The 22,860-nt window shown below is 36.1% G+C and overlaps 1 protein-coding gene across 1 annotated transcript in view; it reads left to right on the top strand.

The window, feature by feature from the left end:
- The window catches only part of mlxipl (MLX interacting protein like), a 47,027-nt gene that overhangs the window by 3,909 nt on the left and 20,258 nt on the right, over positions 1–22,860 (top strand). The window contains exons 2-7 of the mRNA XM_079871845.1: positions 5,943–6,049; positions 7,331–7,413; positions 7,502–7,591; positions 8,758–8,796; positions 18,884–19,058; positions 21,849–21,929. Of these exons, the coding sequence (XP_079727971.1) occupies positions 5,943–6,049; positions 7,331–7,413; positions 7,502–7,591; positions 8,758–8,796; positions 18,884–19,058; positions 21,849–21,929 (575 nt within the window). The remainder of the gene's footprint in view (positions 1–5,942; positions 6,050–7,330; positions 7,414–7,501; positions 7,592–8,757; positions 8,797–18,883; positions 19,059–21,848; positions 21,930–22,860) is intronic.

Here is a 22,860-nt window from a genome sequence, read left to right as displayed (position 1 = left end):
GTGCCGCACAAGCACTGAAAAGTGAAGCCAAAACGTCTCGATCGCCCCCCGGTGACTGGTCCTAGTATAGGTCATAAGCCCCGCCTCCCCGTGTTACTCAACGGGACGTGAGACCAGCTAAACAATTAAATACACTTCAAATATCTATTTTCCAAAGGTGGTTTCTTTCATTTGCTGTCGTTTTCATCACGCTGATGTAAGTTCAAGTGTCTGTTTCAAAAATAAGTTGGTTTTTAGTTAGTTACGTGATGCGGTGGTGTGACGTCATGATTGACAGCTGTGATTGACAGGTTCTCCGAGCGAAGTAGTCACTGAAGCACCAACGTACATTTTTTCGGGATCTTCGGAGGACTGAGGAGATTGTATTTACTTTATTTTAACAAGCCTCTTGTCGTACTGCAATCAATTTTTTAAAAAGTGTGCAGAATCCACTCTCTCTGCGAGAGTGAGGGTGGAGCGTTGATTTCGCGGCTTTACTTCCTGTTCACGACGGCGCAGGTCTGGTCCCGAGATCGCTACTGCGCAGACTCAAGTTCCAAGATGTCAGCGCCATATCGGGACACTGGCGGCTTCAGTTCTCATCAATGGAAGAGAGCGAAGGGGCGTCGTCCATCTTTTTTTACAGTCTATGGTCGGGTCGGGTCAGAGGTCACTCGTCATGCGTCGGGTCAGAGGTCACTCGTCTCGGGTCAGGTCAGAGGTCACTCGTCATGCGTCGGGTCGGGTCAGAGGTCACTCGTCATGCGTCGGGTCAGAGGTCACTCGTCTCGGGTCAGAGGTCACTCGTCATGCATCGGGTCAGAGGTCACTCGTCATGCATGGGGTCAGAGGTCACTCGTAGGGCTGTAACGATACGCTATAGTAAACCGAAATCGATACTCAGATCCACGATCTGTGTCGCGGTGTGAGAAGGCAGAATTGCGACACACCCCTTCCAACTCCCAGAGTTATCCTTCCCATCCAGATCCAACACTACCACATCTTTAAATTACTATTAGTCAATTCCAGCGTTATGGACATGACATTTGCAGTCAAAACTTGAAATACAAATTCTCAGAAAACGCATTTAATACCTATATATTGAAACGTCTGTTTATATATCCAAACTCCCTTAATAATGGAGTCCAGACAAAAATATCAGTCTACACATTAGTGCTGTAGAGGTGCGTCGATTACGTCGACGCTTCGACGTCAAAATTACGTCGACGTCATATTTTTGCGTCGACACTTCTTTATTTATTTATTTTTTGCACCGTTCCCGGAGGTACAGCTCACCACACACACACCGCCCGCCGTGTTATTCTGTCATGTTTTCTCCCTTTCTTTCCAAACCGCGACAAACGCCAGTCTCCTTTCTCTGCAGAATGCGATAAATCCGCTCAACCAATCACAGCGCACCATTCCACGCAATGTAAACAGTAACAGCGGCGCTTTGAATACACCCGGCATCCTAGTTTTCCTTATCTACTTTGTACTTTTTGATCAACAAACAAACAAAAAAATTAATACATTTGACGGCATTGATGAACCTGTGGTGGTTTCTGCCGTAGGGAAGAAACGTAAGTCATCGAAATCTAATACTATACGTGAGGAGATTAAGAAGATGAGGCACGCTGGAGGAAGAGAAATGCTGACTGTTGCTTGTTCTCACACGACAGCATCAAACTTCTGTCACGCTGACACGTTAACCCCAGGGGATCTAAAACTTTCAATTCTTGTACTCAAAGTCAACGAAAACCGAGCAAGACCAAGACATTTTACAGCAGATCGCCGTCAAAAAAGTTCAGGAGGTATTTCATTTGAAATCCATCGGACTAACGGTTCGAGAGATATGCGAATAACAGACAGGATAATGAATTCCAATTAGTCGTTAGATTAGTCGACTAATCGATAAAATAATCGCTCGACTAATCGTTTAATTAATAATCGTTTACCCCAGCCGATCGTTTTATTATTTTTTAATTTAATCTATTCTGATTATATGAAGCATGAGTAAGATCATGCGCAGTATATCGAGTGGGCAGACATGATTTTGACCACTTCATTAAGTTTGTTTTTGTAGAAAGTCTTTCTTTAAAGTGAATTTCGTTTTGCATTAATTGTATCTTAATTTTAATCAATGTTTCATCAACCAATTGCCTGGATTTAATAAATAAGAAGCAGGCAATATAATCAGGACACGGAGGCGCCGGCGCGTGAACTGGAGCTCGTCTCATAAATGAACCGAAACTCAGCGTATAAGCTACATGCCTCACAGACCTGAGAAATATATCTATAGAAAGCTTGAAATGGCTACTTTTAAACAAAACAATTCAAAACAAAAGAAAACAGACTGCTTTCTGCTTATGTAATCCGTATGAAAGTGCATTTCTCTCTGGCGCGTTCACTACTGCGAAGATCGCGAGTCAGCATCGTCAACTTCATCTTTGACACAGTAAACACTTGTTTATTAATAAACAATTGAAATGTCTCCTTGCTATATTTGACATTCATAATCATTACTTTTGCCGGTTCTTTGTGACAGCTTTTAGGTGCGTTTAGGTCCCTTACATGTTACATGAACGTGTCACCACCGCTCAATAGTTAATATTTTTCTTTGGTGTTCAGTTTATACAGGTTTTTCAAATGTTATTTAATAAAAAGTATCTTTTTTTTCTCAAAATCCCCCCCCCCCCCCAAAAAAAATCGCGGTTTGTATCGAATCGTGGGTCAAAAATCGTGATTCGAACCGAATCGTGGGTTTGGTGTATCGTTACAGCCCTAGTCACTCGTCATGCCTCGGGTCAGAGGTCACTCTTCCACCGGAACTCGACTTGCGTACGGCTGTTACCGGAAGCCAGAGATTATAGTTCATAAATTTTATAAATATGAATATTTTTCTTATAAAAACGTATCGCTTCACTTCAGAAGGCCTTTATTAACCCCTGGAGCCGTATGGATTTACTTTTATGATGATAGATGTGCTTTTTTGGGCTTCAAAATCTAAGTTACCATTCACTCCCATTATAAAACTTGTAAGAGCCAGGATATGTTTAATATATCAGATTATGTTTGGCTGAAAGGAGAAAGTCATATACACCTAGGATGGCTTGAGCTAGTTATGGAATAATTTTCATTTTTGAGTGAACTAACCCTTTAAGGTTTTGCACAAATCTCTAACTAGGGATGCATCGATATGAACATTTTGGCCGATACCGATAATTCTTTATATTTGAAAGCCGATAACCGATAAATTGGCAAATAAATATAAACCCAATTTTTATATATAATTTTTGAGAGCCTGATTACAAAAACAAAAGTCTCACCATTAAAATCCATGTCCCAAGCACACAATAATAATTCTCAATATAATTTTATGTAGCCGATATGACAGACTTGCACTGAACTGTATTTTACTTTCTGAAGTGATTTAAATCATATTTCAAGGAAAACTTTTGGTCCCACTTTATATTAAGTGGCTTTAAGTACTATGTACTTACATGTACTTACATTGAAATTAATAATTTGATACAATGTACTTATTGTGTAACTACATGTTTTTACATTGTACTTACATTTTAAAAATTCCTGCATGTAATTACAGCTGTAATTAATTTATGTAATTACATTTGTAATTACACAGTTGACCCTTCCCTTACACCTTAAACCTACCCAATCCACCACACCTGTCCCTAACCTTACCCGTATCACACCTCAATAGCAGCAAAAGTGTTTAACAATACAACATGAACACAATAAGTACATTGTACTTATTTTTTTATGTAAGTACATAGTACTTAACGCCACTTAATATAAAGTGGGACCAAACTTTTTTTTAACTTTTCTCAAAATTATTTATTTATTTATTTATTTATTTTTTGCAGGAAATGCAGGGGTTTTAATTAAATTAATTAAATCATAAAAATGTACAGTTAAAATTAAGAAACTAACATTTCATGTGACCATTAACCGGCATCAGAGAACCGTGAACATGTTGTTTAATTATTGAAGTATTAACTTAAAATCTCATTTTATCTCAAATGTGTTTGCCTGACAATAAAGTTTAGCAAGTAAATATTTTGCACTTGTTGTTTTACTACACAACTGCACGTAGGCGTATCCTAGAAAGGGCATATACAGGAAGGAGGAACATATATTTTATTTTCCTTCTTTCAGCTCAATGACGTCCTATCAGTGTTGTTTATCTGTCAGGCTTCAAGCCATATCCCACATTTTAGCAATCATCCTCACTGGACTCTTAGCAACTGAGTGAACACAACACTCTCAGTTCACTTGCCTCTTGTTTTTCGAGATTAAGTGCACTAGAGTCGTCAGTAAATGGTGTAAAGTGTGGTCAGATAATGTGCAGATGTGTCGCCGCTTTAGACTGATGAAATTATTCTGTCTGCAAACACAATTTAAAGTGCCTGTTGGATGGAAAAAGCATGTTTGTAAAGAGCCAGCCGGGTGAAAAGGGAAGATTTCACCATCGTTTTGCAAATTCATCAAGACCCATATGTCATAGTCTCGAACAAAGTTTATTTATGTGTACTTGTTTTATATAATTATTTTATTTTGATCTGGTTAATTTCATGGTTTCTGTTTCTGATTCATAGAATCTGTGATATATGTTTATATATGTACACTGCTGAAACTTATAAAAAAGTGTTGATTAAAAAAAAAAAGTTTATTGCACATTTCAGTTCATTAATGTTGTTTGTATTTACTTGGCTAGCATTATGGTGCAGCGTACAAATAAAGTTACCTCATAAAGTTAAATGGAAGTTACCTCACTTAAGGACTTATTTAGTAAGATTATGCCTGAAAAGGTTTTGGATTTTTTTTTTTTAATCATATGTTAAGGCAAGACACTACAGGTGAATAGGGTAAACTTTTTAACTAGCAGATATCACCATGAAACTTTCCCAGTTGATTACCTACATTAAGATGAGAAAAAAATGTATTACAAGTTTTCTGAAATTTAATTTTTAAATATGCAAATTAGGCAATATCTAATGAAATATGCGCTAATTTCATAAATCTGAGTATTGGATAAAGCCAGGTTAAAAATTATTTTTTCATTGTGTTCACATATTAGACGGGAAAAAATGACTTAGGATTTATGGATATCTACTTTTGTTATCCTGTAAATCAGAATATACTGTCAATAGCCTTAAAAAAAACAATTTTCGCCATGTTTTTTGGAATAAAATGTTATATAAATCAAGCTAGGAATAATATATTTACAAATCCCTCTTTAAATGTCTTCATAATATAACTAGGTACAAGACTCGGAAGTTTGGTGTATATCGGTGCGACTGAAGTGGAGATTTCGGACTTGGAGTATGAGAGAAAAGTCATTTTGGGAAAACGGGCTTTAAAGATTTATACCAGCCAATGAGATTGTGCATTTAGAGTTAAATCCCCCCTTTTACTTTCACGATTGGTTGCTGATTACAAGGAAATGACCATGTTTTGATCCGACAGCATTGTACAGGAGAGAGAGAGAGCTTTCTAACGGTGTGTGTGATGACAGGGAGCAGACAGAGATCGCGGAGCAGCGGGATGATTTACAATTTAGGAATTTGAATTTAGGAGAAATCTACAGACACAAACAGACAAAGTGAAGTAAAATAAAGACCTAAATGTGTATTTCTGACTTTTTTTCACCACAAGTCTGTAAGAAAAGATCCAAAAATCTCAAAATTGACCAGTAAAAAAAAAACGATGTTTTTGCCTGCCGTGTCTCGCCTTAATTTAAAAAATCTTGTATAATATGACTTGCTGTTTTTGTTTGTTTGTTTGTTTGGTTTTTATTTGATTTATATGATATTTGTATTTTCGTTATTGAATTTTTGCCATGAAAATAGCTTTGAATGCTGACATGGCACTAAATAAAATAATCTGAATCTGCATCTAAAGTGTTAATTGTTAATTGCATTGATGTTTGTGTTTCTTCTCAGTGGGAAGATTGTGTCTCCAAAGTGGAAGTCTTTCAAAGGTTTGAGGTTGTTGTGGAGGGATAAAATCCGTCTGAATAATGGCATTTGGAGGGCCTGGTTCATTCAATGTGAGTCTCCCAATCCCATTTCTAGACTTTATTTACTTAGTTACTCACAGTTTACGTCATGTCTCTCATGTGAAAGTGTTTCTCAAAACTGTTGATTTGGTAAAACATCCTTTCAGTATGTGTTTGCTTTAAAGCAAATCTCGGCTGCGTGATTGAGTATATCATCACAAAATGTAAACTGTATTATTGCACAGTTTTCTCTATCTATATATATTATATCCAACATTATCTGCATATTATATACAGCATACACACATAAAGCGAGATATATTATATAACAAATCTCAACTGCCTTATTTTTGTTTTATTTTGGCACAAAATGTAACTTTTATTGTCAAGCTCTTTGAATGTATTAGCATTTCCAGCTTTATCCGCAAATATACTAGGGATGCACCGATATGAAAATTTTGGCCGATACCAATAACCGATATTTTTATTTATTTAAAAGCAGATAACCGATATATTGGCAGATAAATCTGAGTATTAATTTTTATATAATTTTTAGGAGCCTGATTACAAAAACAAAAGTCTCACAATTAAAATCCATGTCCCAAACACACACAATCATAATGATGTTCTCATGATAATTTTATGTAGCCGATATGACAGACTTTCACTGAACTGTATTTTCCTTTTTTGAAATGATTTCAATCATATTTCAAGCAATTCAAAACCATCATGTTGAACAGTGCACATCTGAAGAGTCTCAGCTGAAGGAAATAATACATTATTTATCGGCTTTAATATATCAGCCAAATTTTCCTATCGGGCTGATAACGATAACATTAAAAATGAACATATATCGGGCGATACCGATATGTGGCTGATATATCATGCATCCCTAATATACACAGTATACTCACGTAGGGGTGATAAGACATGAAGATATCATAAACATTAACATCATGTTTTTCTGTAAAGCCTTGAAACATTGTGAAAAATGCTTTAGAAATAAAATTGACTGAACTTTATAATATTTTGATGCACTCTTAAAAACAAAAGGTTCCAAAGGGCGTTTTTTCACAGTTTTGGCTTCCAGAAATAACCTTTCAGCGATCAGTTCTTCAAAGAACTATTTGTTTTTAATCTAAAGAACCTTTTGTCGAATGCAAAGATTCCATGGATGTTAAAAGTTCTTCATGGAACCATCAAAGAACCTTTATTTTTAGGAATGCTTTGAAGTTTCTCCCTTCCCTTACAAAAAAAGTGGACCTCTGGACCAGTAATTATAGAAGTACATAATGAACTACAAAAATGAAATATAATGTTAAATTGCTTTAGATGTGGAGAAAAGGAAGAACCCTGTGTGTGGGTTTGTCACGCCGCTGGAGGGTTCGGAGGCGGATGCCCACGGCAAACCTGAGGTGAGCCGATCTCAACGACAGACCTGAAGCCATGCATGCATTTCAGTGCAGAAGAGAAGATTATGAGTGTGTTTATTTATGTTCACAGGCGATTGTTCTGGAGGGAAGCTACTGGAAGAGACGGATAGAGGTGGTGATTAAAGAATATCACAAATGGAGGATTTACTATAAGAAAAGAGTGAGTAACTGACCCAATATAATGGGTCAGTTGTGTATGATATTGTGACGGTACACTGATTCATCCTATAATCAAAGGTCCAAAATGACCAATATAATGGCAAAATTTATTATACAGCATGTGAGATATCCATAAAATTGCTGAAAATTAATTTTGCATTCAATATTTACTTAATATTCACTAAAGTATTTGACAACAGAAAGCTCTCAGGAGAATTTGGTACAAACATTTCTGTTAATTGGCCAATCATTGTCAGCTGATCATCTCAGAATTTCCAAATATGGTTTGATTTTTCATTCTGGATGATATATTGATTTATCACCTCAATAATTCCACCATAAAATGACTGACATGATTATAGACATCTTCACAAAAAGGTTTAAGTGACTTCTGAAATGCAGCCATTACTTCTTTAAATCCCTTTCATTTTATCCCTTAAAACTCATATTAGATCACCAAAATGACATATAAACATTGTATCCTTGAAAAAAAATTCTTCATGCCTTAAAATATCTTGAATGTAACTCGACACCCTTGCCTCATTTAGTATAGGCGGTTCTATGAATATGCAAATGAGCCCCGCCTCCACTCACTCACTCAGCCCAGAGATCCACTGGTTGACGATCACACGTTGATCTGATTGGTTACAAGGTAGTTTGTGACGTCAGAAACACCAGCGATTTCAAAGCGTGTTTTTGAGACTGTCTTTGGTTCACTGCAGTTTTAAGGAGGAAATACTCAGCAATGGTGTCGACTTATGAATTTACACATGGTTTGTCTTAAAGCACATTAAAAACACCACATAGACACATAAACAACATTAAAAACTTCACCACATAATACAAAATATGTAATGCGATGGTGTTTCTGAAGGAACCAGACCAGAGCTAGACAGCTAGTCATACAACACTGCATTTTTCCCACTCTGTTGGGATTCTGTTGCAAAACTCCAGGAGCAACTTTGGGTCAAGAACCCAAAGTTGAATATTCACATGAAGGGCCATTAAAATCTCTGACCCCAGTCAGTCACCATTACAAAGTGAACAAAAACCAGATCCTAAAAATTGACCCATCACTAAGATAAGATTCAGCATTTCAAATTGTTCTCCATTAGGATTGTAAAGCACTGCTATTTCTGATTTATTTTATTTTGTTTTATCTTTTAGCTCCAGAAGAACAAAGATCTGCTGTCCATGCTACCGAAGGTAAGATCACAGAGGAACTTGCCCACCGAATTAACGCAATAAATGACGAGAAGTAGTCTGGTTGTGCAACAACAAGGTTCAAAACCAGATTTTCATTTTTGAGTTTCATTTCTAGTTTCAACATTATTTGTTCTTCAGATATTGCTCTTTAAAAGAAAACAAGTATCATCTGTGTGCAAAGTGACCCCCTGAAAATGTGCACGAATTACTCTCGGGGCCACATTAACATGTCCATAGCTCTGAGATTAAACCACTGAGGGCCTTTAAAAATAAAGATACCAATAGGAAAGTGTGTTAAGAACCATAATCTAAAAGGATATTGAGATGTATTTAATACTTCTTGAGTTACAGGCATACAAACTTGAGGCAAAAACCACAAAAAGTGCTTTTTGCCTTTTTTTGAGTTGTCATCGTTGGCATATAATGAAACAAAGATTGCTAACGTCAACAGATTTTACTAATAGACCTACCAATCTCTGTGTAAAATTAAAATAATGATGCTGCCATTTTTCTAAAGTCATTTTTACACCCCTGTAAATTGCCTACAAATCTCAGGTGACAATTGTCATTTTGACCCTCCTCTACAAAACAGTGGATTACTGTAATATACATCTGTGACATTTCATATTTTGGCTTTTATCACCATTTATGTTTGTCTTTCTACAGAAAAAATAGGAAACACTTTATTTTAAATTAGGTGTTACCTATTTTTTCTGTAGAAAGACAAACATAAATGATGATGAAAGCCAAAATATGTCCTTGTTACATATGTTGCATGTACTTGCCATAGTAATAACAGTAAATTATGCATAATTACATGCAACTAACCCTCAACCAAATTGTAGTTCTACCCTAACCCTATAGTAAGTACATGTAGTTGCTTAATATTACTCAGTACTTAAATATATAATTACACTGTAACAATGACACCTTAAAATAAAGTGTAACCAAAAAGATTTGAGCCGGGGAAGTTTCCAAAATTTGGTTGATTTCACACGACCTTCTGGATTCTGCAGGTTCGCAGTTTCTCAACCGCACCTGTGATTTCTTCTGTTATTGGGGAGATTTTTGAAGGTCTCTTCCACATCTATGGGCCGTAGCGCAGCTGTGATGGTGGTCTAGAGTAAATCATTGATCTGCTAGACTAGCGTAGCGTTTACTTTAGTAGGTTAGCGGTGCAGGTCATGTTTGCACAGTGCATTTCTATTAATAGTCGCCCCTCAGTTTTTGCTTCGCTCAGCTGGCCGAAAAACTACAACGAACATCCTTGTGAGTAAGCGCGAATGTGCATGTTTATTTGCGTCACAGCCGCTCGTATGGCTGAGAAATGTGACTCTGGACCACAAAACCAGTCAGAAGGGTATTGAGATGTATGCATCATCTGAAAGCTGAATAAATAAGCTTTCCATTGATGTTTGGTTTGTTAGGATAGGACAATATTTGCTCGAGATACAATTATTGAAAATCTGGAATCTGAGGGTGAAAAAAAATCTAAACATTGAGAAAATCTCCTTTAAAGTTGTTCACTTATGTTGGCGATTGTGCTGCATTCACTCACACAAATACATGTTTTATATATTTACAGTAGGAAATTTACTAAATATCTTCATGGAACATGATCTTTACTGAATATCCTCATGATTTTTGGCATAAAAGAAAAATCGATAATTTTAACCCATACAATGTATTATAACAAATATACCCGTGCAACATTGTGACTGGTTTTGTGATCCAGGGTCACATAATTAGTAATTTGATTGCTTTTAGTGACTAAAGTGCTAATCTTTGCTTCTGTTAGACGAGGCCGTCAAAGAAACGCACATTCGGGCTTCAACAGCGTTTAATCAAATCTGACCCACATACTGCAAGATGTGAATCCACTGCACTTCTTCTAAATGCATTTTTATCAGTCCTCGCTTGCACATAAAAGTGCTGACGCTTCCAGATAATACTGTGCCATGGCACTGAATGGCTGTTATATTTATAATATATACTGTACTGAGGTATTTATAAGGTACACAAATGTTCAAAAGCCTTGGGTCAGACGGATTTTTTAAAAATGAATTAATACTTTTATTTAGCGAAGATGCATTAAATTGATTAAAAGTGACAGGAAGGACATTAGTAACTAAATATTTATATTTCAACAGTTTTCTCTATTCATCACAGATCCTGAAATCTGTTTTCAACACTGATAATAATCATAAATGTTTCTTGAGCATCAAATCATCATATTAGAGTGATTTCTGAAGGATCATGTGACACTGAAGACTGGAGTAATGATGCTGAAAATTCAGAGTTGAAATAATTTACAATTTGACCACATTTTTTTTAACTTCCCAGCTAACTAAAACGCTCTAAAAATGCTTTGCTAAGTTATGAAAATATTATTTCTGAATGTTCTCTTAAAGTTCAAAATATCCATTTTTTAAATAAATGTGGTTATTATACAGTACTGTGCAAAAGTCTTAGGCATGTTAATACCCCCCCCCCCCCCAAAAAATGGTTTTAAGTCAGTTATTTATATCTTTTGCTGTAGTGTGTCAGTAGGAAATATCAGTTTACATTTCCAAACATTCTTTTTGCCATTAATTGTAATAATCCAGTGAGATTTGTGTATGCACAAGGAGTCTGACAACAGCCGGTGTGATCTGATCTCACCATCATCGAGTCCGTCTGTGATTACATGAAGAAACAGAAGAAACTGAGACAGACTAAATCCAGAAGAACTGCGGGAACGTCTCCGAGACGCTTGAAGAAACCTTCCTGCAAAGCTACAGAACTGTGAAAAGTACTGGCACTTGTGTTAAAATGCTGTAAAGTGAGAATGCTTTCAAAAATAAAATCCCAAATTGAATTTATTTATGATTTAACTTCTATTAACTAATTCAAATCAATATATGGTGTAACGACCCTTTGCGTTTAAAACGGCTCTTGTCCAGATACACTTGCACTTAGTTTCTCAGGGAGCTTTGCAGGAAGGTTTCTTCAAGCGTCTCGGAGACGTTCCCGCAGTTCTTCTGGATTTAGTCTGTCTCAGTTTCTTCTGTTTCTTCATGTAATCACAGACGGACTCGAGGATCGAGAGATCAGATCAGACCGGCTGTTGTCAGACTCCTTGTGCATACATGAATCTCACTGGATTATTACAATTAATGGCAAAAAGAATGTTTGGAAATGTAAACTGATATTTCCTACTGACACACTACAGCAAAAGATAGAAATAACTGACTTACAACCATTTTTTGGTTAACCAGTTAATGCAATTTTATGTTGATGTTTATGATAACGCTTAGCCCGGCGACAGACAGGTGACCAATCCTGAGCGGCGATGTCACTACATGCATCACGGTTCGAATTCCAGGCCGGTAGAATTACGGGAAATAAAACCGTAGCAGTTCCTTATTGTTCATGGAATTGTTCGTCCTGACATTGGGAAAAGCGTATTTTGAGAGAAGCTTGCCAGAGTATCAGCCAGAGGTCAGAGAACGTTCCCTGTTTTCTGATTCGAGTCTTTTCCCATTCATCCATATTTGTTTGCCTGTTGCTTAGACAACACTTTTTTGACTTTCTCAGTTTGTGTAAATTCACTTGAGGTTCAGAGTATTTATTTTCTCCCACATTAATGTCTAGTACAATGATCTGGTTTTGTTTTATTAATACAGTGTACACTTTTTTCTTGATTTAACGTGATTTAATGTGACAACATGCCCCATAGTAATACATACATTCTAACATGACCATATGACAGCTTAAAATGTTATCTGATCTAATAAAAAATATATAGACAAACTAAAATATTTTCTCAATAAAATGCAATTATTAACTTTTTTATGTAAAATAATGCCATTTTTTTAAATAATTTAGAATAAACTAATTTTTGCGTTTGACAACAAGCACCACAAAACACAGCTATACAGCACAGTTCAAAACATAATGATAAATAATAATTAATAATTTCTGAACATTGACTCTAAGGGCCCTATCTTGCACCCAGCGCAATTGACTTTGTACAGCGACGCATGTATCATTCCTATTTTGCACCCGACGCACAGCGGACTTTTCCCTCCACAGACGCACGTCGGTAAATTAGGGAATGAACTTGCGCTCCCGGGGGCGGTTCAGGGAAAAGAGGAGGCGTGCTCCGGCGCAAACGTTCCCTGGTGCTATTTTGCAGTTTCAGAAGACAATTCCGCCACTGACCAGGAGAAACCTCGTCTAAAGTCAGTGGCGCGTTATTCATATGCTATTTTAAGGGTGCATGCTTGGCCATAATGTAGCGTGTGCACAACACACACACTTTGCTTCTCTCATCTACACAGATGCAATCAATCAATCAATCAATTTTTATTTATATAGCGCCTTTACAACAACCAGAAAGGTGCACAAAGCGCTTTCCATAAAACACATAAAAAAAAGGCAGCAGAATATAAAAATAACAAATTAAAGCTAATTTAAGCAGTTAAAACAAAGTAACTAACACAAGGACTAAAAACACAAAACAAGTGGTTACATGTTGAAAGCCTTTCTGAAAAGAAACGTTTTTAACTGCGATTTAAAAACACTAAACACAGTTATGTTACGAAGAGGAGTAGGTAAGGCATTCCACAAAGTAGGTCCCTGGATGGCAAAAGATCGGCCTCCAAACTTTTTGCATCTAAACTTAGGGATAATCAAAGAGGTGTTCTGAGAGGAGCGGAGGCTTCTGGCAGGTTGGTATACAGTGACCAGCTCGGAGAGGTATGCCGGGGCCAGACCATTGATGGCCTTAAAAACAAACATCAGAACCTTATACTCCACCCTAAACCGTACCGGGAGCCAGTGAAGTGAGCAGAGGACGGGGGTGATGTGTAAACGTTTATGGGTATTGGTAAGGAGACGCGCTGCTGCGTTTTGAACCATCTGAAGACGGTTGAGAAGTGATTGGTTGAGCCCAGTGTAGAGGGCATTACAGTAATCTAGCCTTGAGCTGATAAAGGCATGAATGGCTTTTTCTATATCAGCACGGGACAGGAATGATTTCACCTTACTAAGGAGCCTTAGCTGGAAAAAGCCAATCTAAACGACTGCACCAATTTGTTTGTCAAAATGCAATCTATTGTCGAAAGCAACACCCAAGTTACGAACAGTGGATGCAAACTGGGGCGTGAAAGGGCCAAAACTGAGAGAGCAGTTTTCATTTTTGCAAACCATACATAATTACAAGGAAAAATATTCCACACGAGGGAAATCATTGTGGTGTCCATGAAGATGTGAAAAAATAGGCATAAATCTAGCTTACACATTTACCCAAATTATCATACGGCTGTTTAACCGAAGCTAATTTGTGTGTGTTTCTCCATCCCCAATGTCACTTCTCTGTGTTTTACGGCCCTGACGAGAACGTCGGTCTCCTCGGCTGTGAACCGCTCCTGGCAAATCCGCCGTTATAATAGCAAACCGCCATGGAACAAGCGCGCCTGCTCTTAAAGGGAATGTGAGATGTCGCTCTGATTGGTTTATTTCACGTTACGCCCAAACCACACCTATGAGTAATGAAGCGTCTTCAGACCAACACATTTTAGATTTGCGTCGGGCGCAAGAGTCATTTATCCCGCCGGTATAATAGCAACAGCGCCCGAGATCCGCCCACAAAGTTACTTGCGTTTCACGTTTGATACTTGCGTTTCAGATCATTAAAATAGGCCCCTCAGTTTTTATTCACCTTTTTCTCATGGTTTCTCAATAGAATTCATAGAGTAGAATAGCATTAGTTCTAATAGGGGCTCAGTGTAACGCAGTGTGACAACATGCCCCGCCCGCACAACTGTGATTTAAACTCGACTAGTGTCTTCTAGGGGTGCAACGGTACAGATAGACCACGGTACGGTCCGTACCTCGGTTTTTGGGCCACGGTCTCGGTTCGGTTTCGGTACATGTTTTGTGCAGAAAGAGACTGCTATTTCATCCCAAAAATATGTTTTATTTTTCTTATGAGCATAAACAGAATGTCACAGTAGGAAGAACATCAATGTATGGAATAAATTAACACTCTAGTCTGTACTGAACAACACTAAGTAATACAACCTCTTCAACTATCACTTATATGAAATACAAAATGTAAACAAACACACTTCAAAATATTCAAGTGGATCCCAATTCCAAACCTTGATAACTGGTATATGAAGTGATCAATGTGAAAGAAAAAGTGCACTTTTACCTTTAACAAACATAAATTAGCTTGTGCTTTGAATAAAAAAAAGCAGAGCAAAATAATATAATGAAAAAATACTGCATTCAGGATACAAAGTGCAATGTTATTTACTCATCCACTATTAAGAGATTTTTGTGCAAAAAGATGAGTCTATCAACACTGCCTGGTGCAAGGCGAGACCGGTTGGCACTAACGATGTCCCCAGCAGAAAATTCTCAACTTTTCAGAATGCCGCAAGCGCACCGTAGGTCACGTGACAAGAACCAACCAGAGCGCGGCTGATGGTTGCTTTAGCAACGACAGACGCCTCCGGAGCGCAACCGCCCTAGCGCTTTGGAAAAAGGAGAACGCGGCGCGCCTAGCGTTTTCTACGCGTTTTTAGGCGCGATATGTGAACGGCGCCTAAAGCAAAAACTAAAAGGATCAGCGCGAACTCAATGGAAAAACCGAAGTACCGCGGGACACGAGGGTAGATTGTCCCGTGCAGGGCTGACCGAACGGTCCGGTATTTTACCGTGTACCGTTGCATCCCTAGTGTCTTCTGCTGGTTAGAGAAGCATTAAAGAACTATATCAACTGTTAGATATAGGATTAAAATAATGTAAAATTTGTCTAATTTTAAATAAAAACTAAAAATAGAGATGGAAAAAACTTCAGAAAGAAATTTACTTTTGCTATGGTTAAATAAAAATTCAGTGATATCTTCCAAAGAATTTTTAATTTCTTCTCTATACGTGACCCTGGACCTCAAAACCCAGTCATAAGGGTCAATTTCTTTTTAAATTGAGGTTTATATGTCACCTGAAAGCTGAATAAATAAAAATGTGTTAGGATAGGACAATATTTGGTCGAGATACAACTATTGTAAATCTGGAATCTGAGGGTGCAAAAAAAAAATCGAAACATTGAGAAAATCTCCTTTAAAGTTGTTCATTTATGTTGGCGATTGTGCTGCATTCACTCACACAAATACATGTTTTATATATTTACGGTAGGAAATTTACTAAATATCTTCATGGAACATGATCTTTACTTAATATCCTCATGATTTTTGGCATAAAAGAAAAATCGATAATTTTGCCCCATACAGTGTATTGTTGGTTATTGCCACAAATAAACCCGTGCGACATGTGACGTGATCCAGGGTCTCATACAGTGTAGATCTGGCAACTATAGTAAATACACTAAGTTTTGTCATGCTGGCATGTTTGGAAAGTTTGAAACCATGTGTGTTACAACGAGCCCCTACGCGTGTCCCAGTTTACCCCGCAGCGTCTGGTGTTGAGGTGCAGTGTGTCATCGGGCCAGGAGAAGCCAGTGTGTTTGCGTTTGTCCTCCACATGTGAGTGTGTGACAGCAGGAACTGGGTCAGGAACAAAAGACCCGCTCGTCCTTCAATGATACGGAGAAACCTAGTGGAAAAAAAGAGACTGAGAAACGAAAGCATAATGGGATCGGGCTGGGGTTCCTGTGTATCACACGTGTGTGTTAAACTGCTGTCGTGAAGACCTCGCACGTAAGCGCAGACACCCACGTACATGCACATCAATCCTGCTCATAAACCAATACTATAATTTGCCGCCTTTGTGCGTAAGAAAAAAGAAAGTGGGAAGCAGAACGTAGGTGGTTTTCAGGGAAGACGCAATCATTGACGCCGCGTCTGATTGTGTGTTTCATTATAAATATGCGGCCCGTGCCGAACATCAGTAGAGAAATCAGCAAGAGCGTTATAACACATGCAGATGGGATTTTTCCAATGAAATCCGTGAGTAAAATGTCAGATCTGAGTGTGGAACTGCTTTGTGTTTAAGTCAACATCAACAATTTGCTTTCGAAATGCACGTTTCTGGTTTATTTGTGAATGATTCATCAGTGCAAGATCTTTCTAAAAGGGACAGAAATCAAATCTTTCATCAAAATGTAAAACTTCTGAAATTATCAATAGCTGATGTCTTGTAGGCCAGGTGGGCTTTGGATGAAGTTTTGGATGAAGTGTGAATTCTTTTCTTCCCTATTATGATGTATGTCTGAGTTAAACGAGCAAAAGCGGGGCGGAGCTTAATTTAGTCTGTGGCGGAAATGATTGGATAAGTGGATCGTAATCATTTGCTAATTATAGGCACCGGTTGCTGGAGGAAAGTGTTCTCTTGATGTTATAGTTTTTTGTTAATATTAATACTATTATGCGCTGCTTTTGAACATTTTTGCTGTGACATGATGTGTTTTAATGTTAATTAAATGATGATAATAGCAGAACTTATGGTCTGAGAAAATATTTTCATGTTCAATAATGCACAATAAGGCATATCTATTTCAATTAAAAATACTATTTTATGCGCTGTTTTTGAACACTTTTGCTGTGGCATGATATGTTTTAATGTTTTAACTACAGCGAGGATTGCTATTATAGCATTATTATATTATATTATTTATTTATTTATTCATTATTATTAGCGCATGATTATAGCATAAAATATTTTCATGCAAATAATGTTCAGTGATGCACAATAAGGCATATCTTTTTCAATTAAAAATATAAAGCAATTAAAAATACTATTTGGCTTGTGGAAAAGCCAAAGTGCATTTTATACTATTTGATTTATTTATTCAAAAACAAGGCAAGGATCGACTACTTAATTATTTTTTGTCAATGTAATGTGACGGCACATCCGTATCTCATATTTTCCTAATGTCTTGAACCGTTAAACATGGTATCAAGTGGATGAATATGCATGCATATGCAAATTATATGCAGATGAGGATCGTACGAGGTGTTGTAAACGCATGTGTGCACAATCGTCCGCTAACTGGGATTAATAAAGGGAATTTTGCGCAGGTTCTGGCGTACGCACGGTTTTATAAGTCTGAATATTAAAAATATATTTATATTTTTGGCTTTCGGGCGCACGTACACTTTTAGTAAGGATCCTACGCGCAGTTTTATAAATGAGAGCCCTGAGCTGTAGTTATAATTCAGTTATTTGTGTTAAACATGTAAATAGATGTGGAAACATTTATCAGTGGAGTTTGCAAAGTCAAGCATCAATATTACTGTTATTACACCGTGTGCTAATAACTACACGCGATGCGGCGCGCGATAAAATCCCTCTTTTCCATGTTAGTCAGAGTGTTTGTCCTAACCAGCCGCGACGGCGACACGCGACGATTCTATTTTAGAAACTGTTTCTATTTTTCTGTGACGTCGTGCTGGAACAACAAACACAAAGTGTGACGATGATAATCTCAGGGACTGTTTATGTGCTTTATTTAATGTTAAAAGCGTGTCATGTGAAAATATCATTTAGTGCTCCAGCTTTGTGGCTGTAAAAGCAACAATGGATAATTCACCTCAGATCTTGAAATTAAACACATGGAAACATGAATGTTCAAACTGTGAACAAGCAAGTGTATTCTTTGGCAAAGATTGTTTTAGTAACTCAATAGCTTATGTATTTTTTAATAATGTTTAAATGGTGTAATATTTGTGAATTTGATTATGTAGCGACCTATCCATTTTCTTGCGAGTGCCGTCAAGATTACTCTCTGGTGCCGTGAGACTCCGCCCACACGCTGTTCTGATTGGCTGACTCAACTCTGCCCACACACTGTTCTGATTAGCCGACTCCGTCCACACTGTTCTGATATGCCGACTCCGCCCACACGCTGTTCTGATTGGCTGTGGGTTTTGATTGATTTTGACGCATCTCGCAGTCGCATCGCGTCTAGTGTGGGCCGTCAAATTATTTGTCGCTGGAATCTTATCGCATCGCCTCTGGTTAGGACACAGTGTTAGTGTTAGTAATATGATCAAACCTCTAGCATTAACATTAAGTTCAGTGTGAGCTTCATCCTGCAGATCTGAATGATTCCTCACATCATGTGTCTTCTCCACAGAGTCCGATCAGCAGAACAGGACTGGAGAAATGGACTAGTCAGATTTATCCAGAGCCCGAGACGGCATCAGAGGAAGTGCACATGTTTGACTTGGATTGCTTTCTGTCGGACATCTCAGACACACTGTTCACCATGACCCAGAAACCCAGTCCCTGGATGGGAGAACGCCAAAACAGTGAGTCCATAACGGGATACAGTGTTTCCCCTAGGATTATTCCCCTGAAACTAGTGTCGTGGAGCGGGTGTAACATTTTTAGTAATCAAAAATCATGTCTAATTAATTGAAATCATGAAACTTTTATTATAAACAATTATTAAATTTATACAATATAAAAAAAAAAAAAATTGGTTACACTTTATTTTAAGGTGTCATTGTTACAGTGTAATTATATATTTAAGTACTGAGCAATATTAATTAACTACATGTACTTACTATAGGGTTAGGGTAGGGTTAGGGTTTGGTTGAGGGTTAGTTGCATGTAATTATGCATAATTTACTGTTATTACTATGCTAAGTACATGTAACATATGTAACAAGGACACTGTAATATAAAGTGTTACCAAAAATTCTATTAAATGTTTTTTTTGTATTTTTCACACAAATTCGGTGTTGTTTTTTCTGGTAATCAAGATAAGACATAAAACATTAATTAAATGTATTTTAATCATATGAAATTAAACAAACTTTTTCGTCAAACAACGTGCTACACAATGAGCTTTACTGTTAAAATTAAAACATGGAAGAACATTTTTAATTATTCCTTAAAAAATTAAGTTTTGATCATAATTTATTTGTATTAGTGTTAGTAATTATTATTACATTGAGATCTGAATTCTACTGTATAACAGTAATATATTTCTGTCAAGTTAAACTGATCTTTTATTTTGGCGGGTTGCCGTGAAGACATTTGAGTTTCTGTGTTTATGAAGATATTTTTTCTCAAATGTTCACGAAGTGACTTTCAGAGCGGATCTAGAGTCTGGAGATGAAGTTCATGCATTCGTGTCCTCATATCGGCAAAAAAACTGCTCGAGCGTCACACGTGTGTGTGTGTGTGTGTGTGTGTGAGTGCGTGTGTGCGTGTGTGTGGTAAATTAAATCCTCAACTGAGCACATATGCTTTTTATGTTCATTTTTAGAATTCATTAGGGCTGTAACGATACGCAATATAAAACCACGATATAATAAATTATTTAAAATTGGGCAATTCCAGCATTATGGATGTGACATTTGCTGTCAAAACTTGAAATATAAATTCTCAGAAAATGCATTTAATACCAATATATTGAAACTTCTGTTTATATATCATAATCCCTTAATAAAGGAGTCCAGACATTAGAAAAATATAAGTATACACGTGCATTTTATATTTAATATGAGAGAAATACACATGCGTTATGGACGTGACACAAAAAAATCTTGAACTTTTAGGTGGCAAAATATTTTTTAGTAATTCTGTGAATTACACTGCGCAAACCAAAAGTAATACTACCCACCGGATGAAGAAGGGTTGGCTCTCCACAGAACATAATATATTTATTTTATTGTTCGTGTTCGCATTTATGAGGAAAAAACAATGTTACAGATGTGTCACTTCTCCGTTATGGACGAGTGCTCTGAAAGCGGCACTAAAAGACTGCTTTAAAACTTTCACAGAGACCTCAAACAGAAAGCACAAAGTCTTTCTTTAAAGTGAATTTCGTTTTGTATTAATTGTATGTTAATTTTAACCAATGTTTCATCAACCAATTGCCTGGATTTAATAAATAAAGAAGAAGTAAGAAGTAAAGAAGTAAATATAGCAGACAATAGATAATCACGACACGGAGGCGCCGGCGCGTGAACTGGAGCTCGTCTCATAAATGAACCGAAACTCAGCGTATAAGCTACTTGCCTCACAGACCTGAGACAAATATCTATAGAAAGCTTGAAACAGAACAATTCAAAACGAAACAAAACTATGTAGTCCGTATGAAATGTGCATTTCTCTCTGGCGCGTTCACAGACAGATTTTGTATCGTTACAGCCCTAGAATTCATGCACATCTTGGTGGTTTTTTTTATGTGATTTCGAAATGTGCATAAAAATAGGTGGATGGAAACAGATTTATTGGGCAATTTTGAAAGTTTTATGGACTGTTGTTTTGTTTGGAGCCTGATCCCTGTCTGCATTCATTATATGAAAAAAGCGATGTGCTTTTTCTTCTAAATCTCCTTTTGTTTTCCACAAAAGAAAGAAAATTGTACAGGTTTGAAATGACATGTAGTTAAATTAAATTATGAACACATTTTTTATTATTCAGTCAGAATTGTGTGATATAAACTCGCAATTTCGAGAAATAAACTACAAAAAATAAAAAAGGTAATTGCATGTTTATATCTCGCAATTATGACTTTATAACACGCATTTGGGAGATATAAAGTCGGAATTGCGTGTTATTACGTCAGAATTGTGAGATATATAGATATAAGTCTTTTTAGAATTGGACTTTTATTTTATAACACACAATTGTGACTTTATATCTTGCAATTGTGAGAAATAGCTTTGTGAATCTCAGTAACATTGACATTTCAAACAGTTCCCTTGACTGAACAAATTCATTTCTTTCTTCACTATATCTTGTTGTTGAGCTTTTTTATTGAAAGGATGTTTGGCTGAGATATATATATATATATATATATATATATATATATATATATATATATATATATATACTGTATATATATATATATCATAATATTGCAACGTGTGTATTTCAGTGGTATATAATGTTTGCCCTGCCTTAATGTGATTTAATTTAGGATTTAGTCACATGAGTTTATAAAATGCATTCAGGAAGGACACCACACCCTAAAACAAGGAACTTTATAAAAATAAATGCACAAACTCCTTCAAACAGAGCAGTGTTACACACACACACACACACACACACTCTTACAGTACGTTTCTCTCCTGTCGTCTCAGTTTACACCAGTAACGCAGACATGATCCAGCCTGGTTTGACACCACTACAGCCCAGCTTGGATGACCTGATGGACATACCGGGTGAGTTTAATGAACATCATATATCAGGCTTTATTATACTGACATTGCTCAGCTTTATAACTCTGACTTAATTGTTTTATAAGCCGTGTGCCGCTCTGCACCCGTGTCCTGGTGCCTCAGACGCACACCAGCAACAGGAAAATCGAGTCATAGAATGCTAATAAGAAATATAACTTAAATTAAATATAGCCATATTATTTAAAAAAAATTAGAATATTTCAGTATTCATATATTAATTAATATTCATGAACAATATGGTTTTTGAATGTTAATGAAGAATATAAATGATATAGAATATATAATTAAAATAAATTAAATACTATTTATAATATATCGTTATTTTATAAAAAAAAAATTTATATAATTTTTTTATTAATATTAATAAACATATACAAGTAAATGTAAAAAAATCAATCATTGTTTCATATTAATATATTGATTAATATTTATTAACAAATCGTTTATCTGTTAATAAGAAATACAATTAAATATCAACTGAATACAATACCTCATATAATTATATAATATATAATATAATATATATATATCATATAATATAATAATGTCATAGTACTGTATATATCATATAATATAATAATTTTAAAAATAATTTTTAGTATGAATTAATTTATTAATATTTATAAACATATAAATAATGTAATTAAATAACTCAATTAAGAAAATTCAGTAATTGTTCAATATTAGTAAATTGATTGATATTTATGAACAATACGTTTTATCTGTATTTTGAATGTTAATAAGAAATAAAAATTAAATATCAACTAAATACATTAACTCATATAATTAAATATATATATATAATTTATTAGTATTTATAAACATATAAATAATGTAATTAACTCATCAATGTTCAATATTATCAATGTTCAATATTAGTAAATTGATTAATATTTATGAACAATACATTTTA

This window comes from Squalius cephalus, assembly GCF_949319135.1.
Source record: "Squalius cephalus genome assembly, chromosome: 5".
In the NCBI taxonomy this organism is placed as follows: Eukaryota; Metazoa; Chordata; class Actinopteri; order Cypriniformes; family Leuciscidae; genus Squalius; species Squalius cephalus.
Note: the sequence above shows the minus strand (reverse complement) of the source record. Positions and strands in the feature narration are given on the sequence as shown.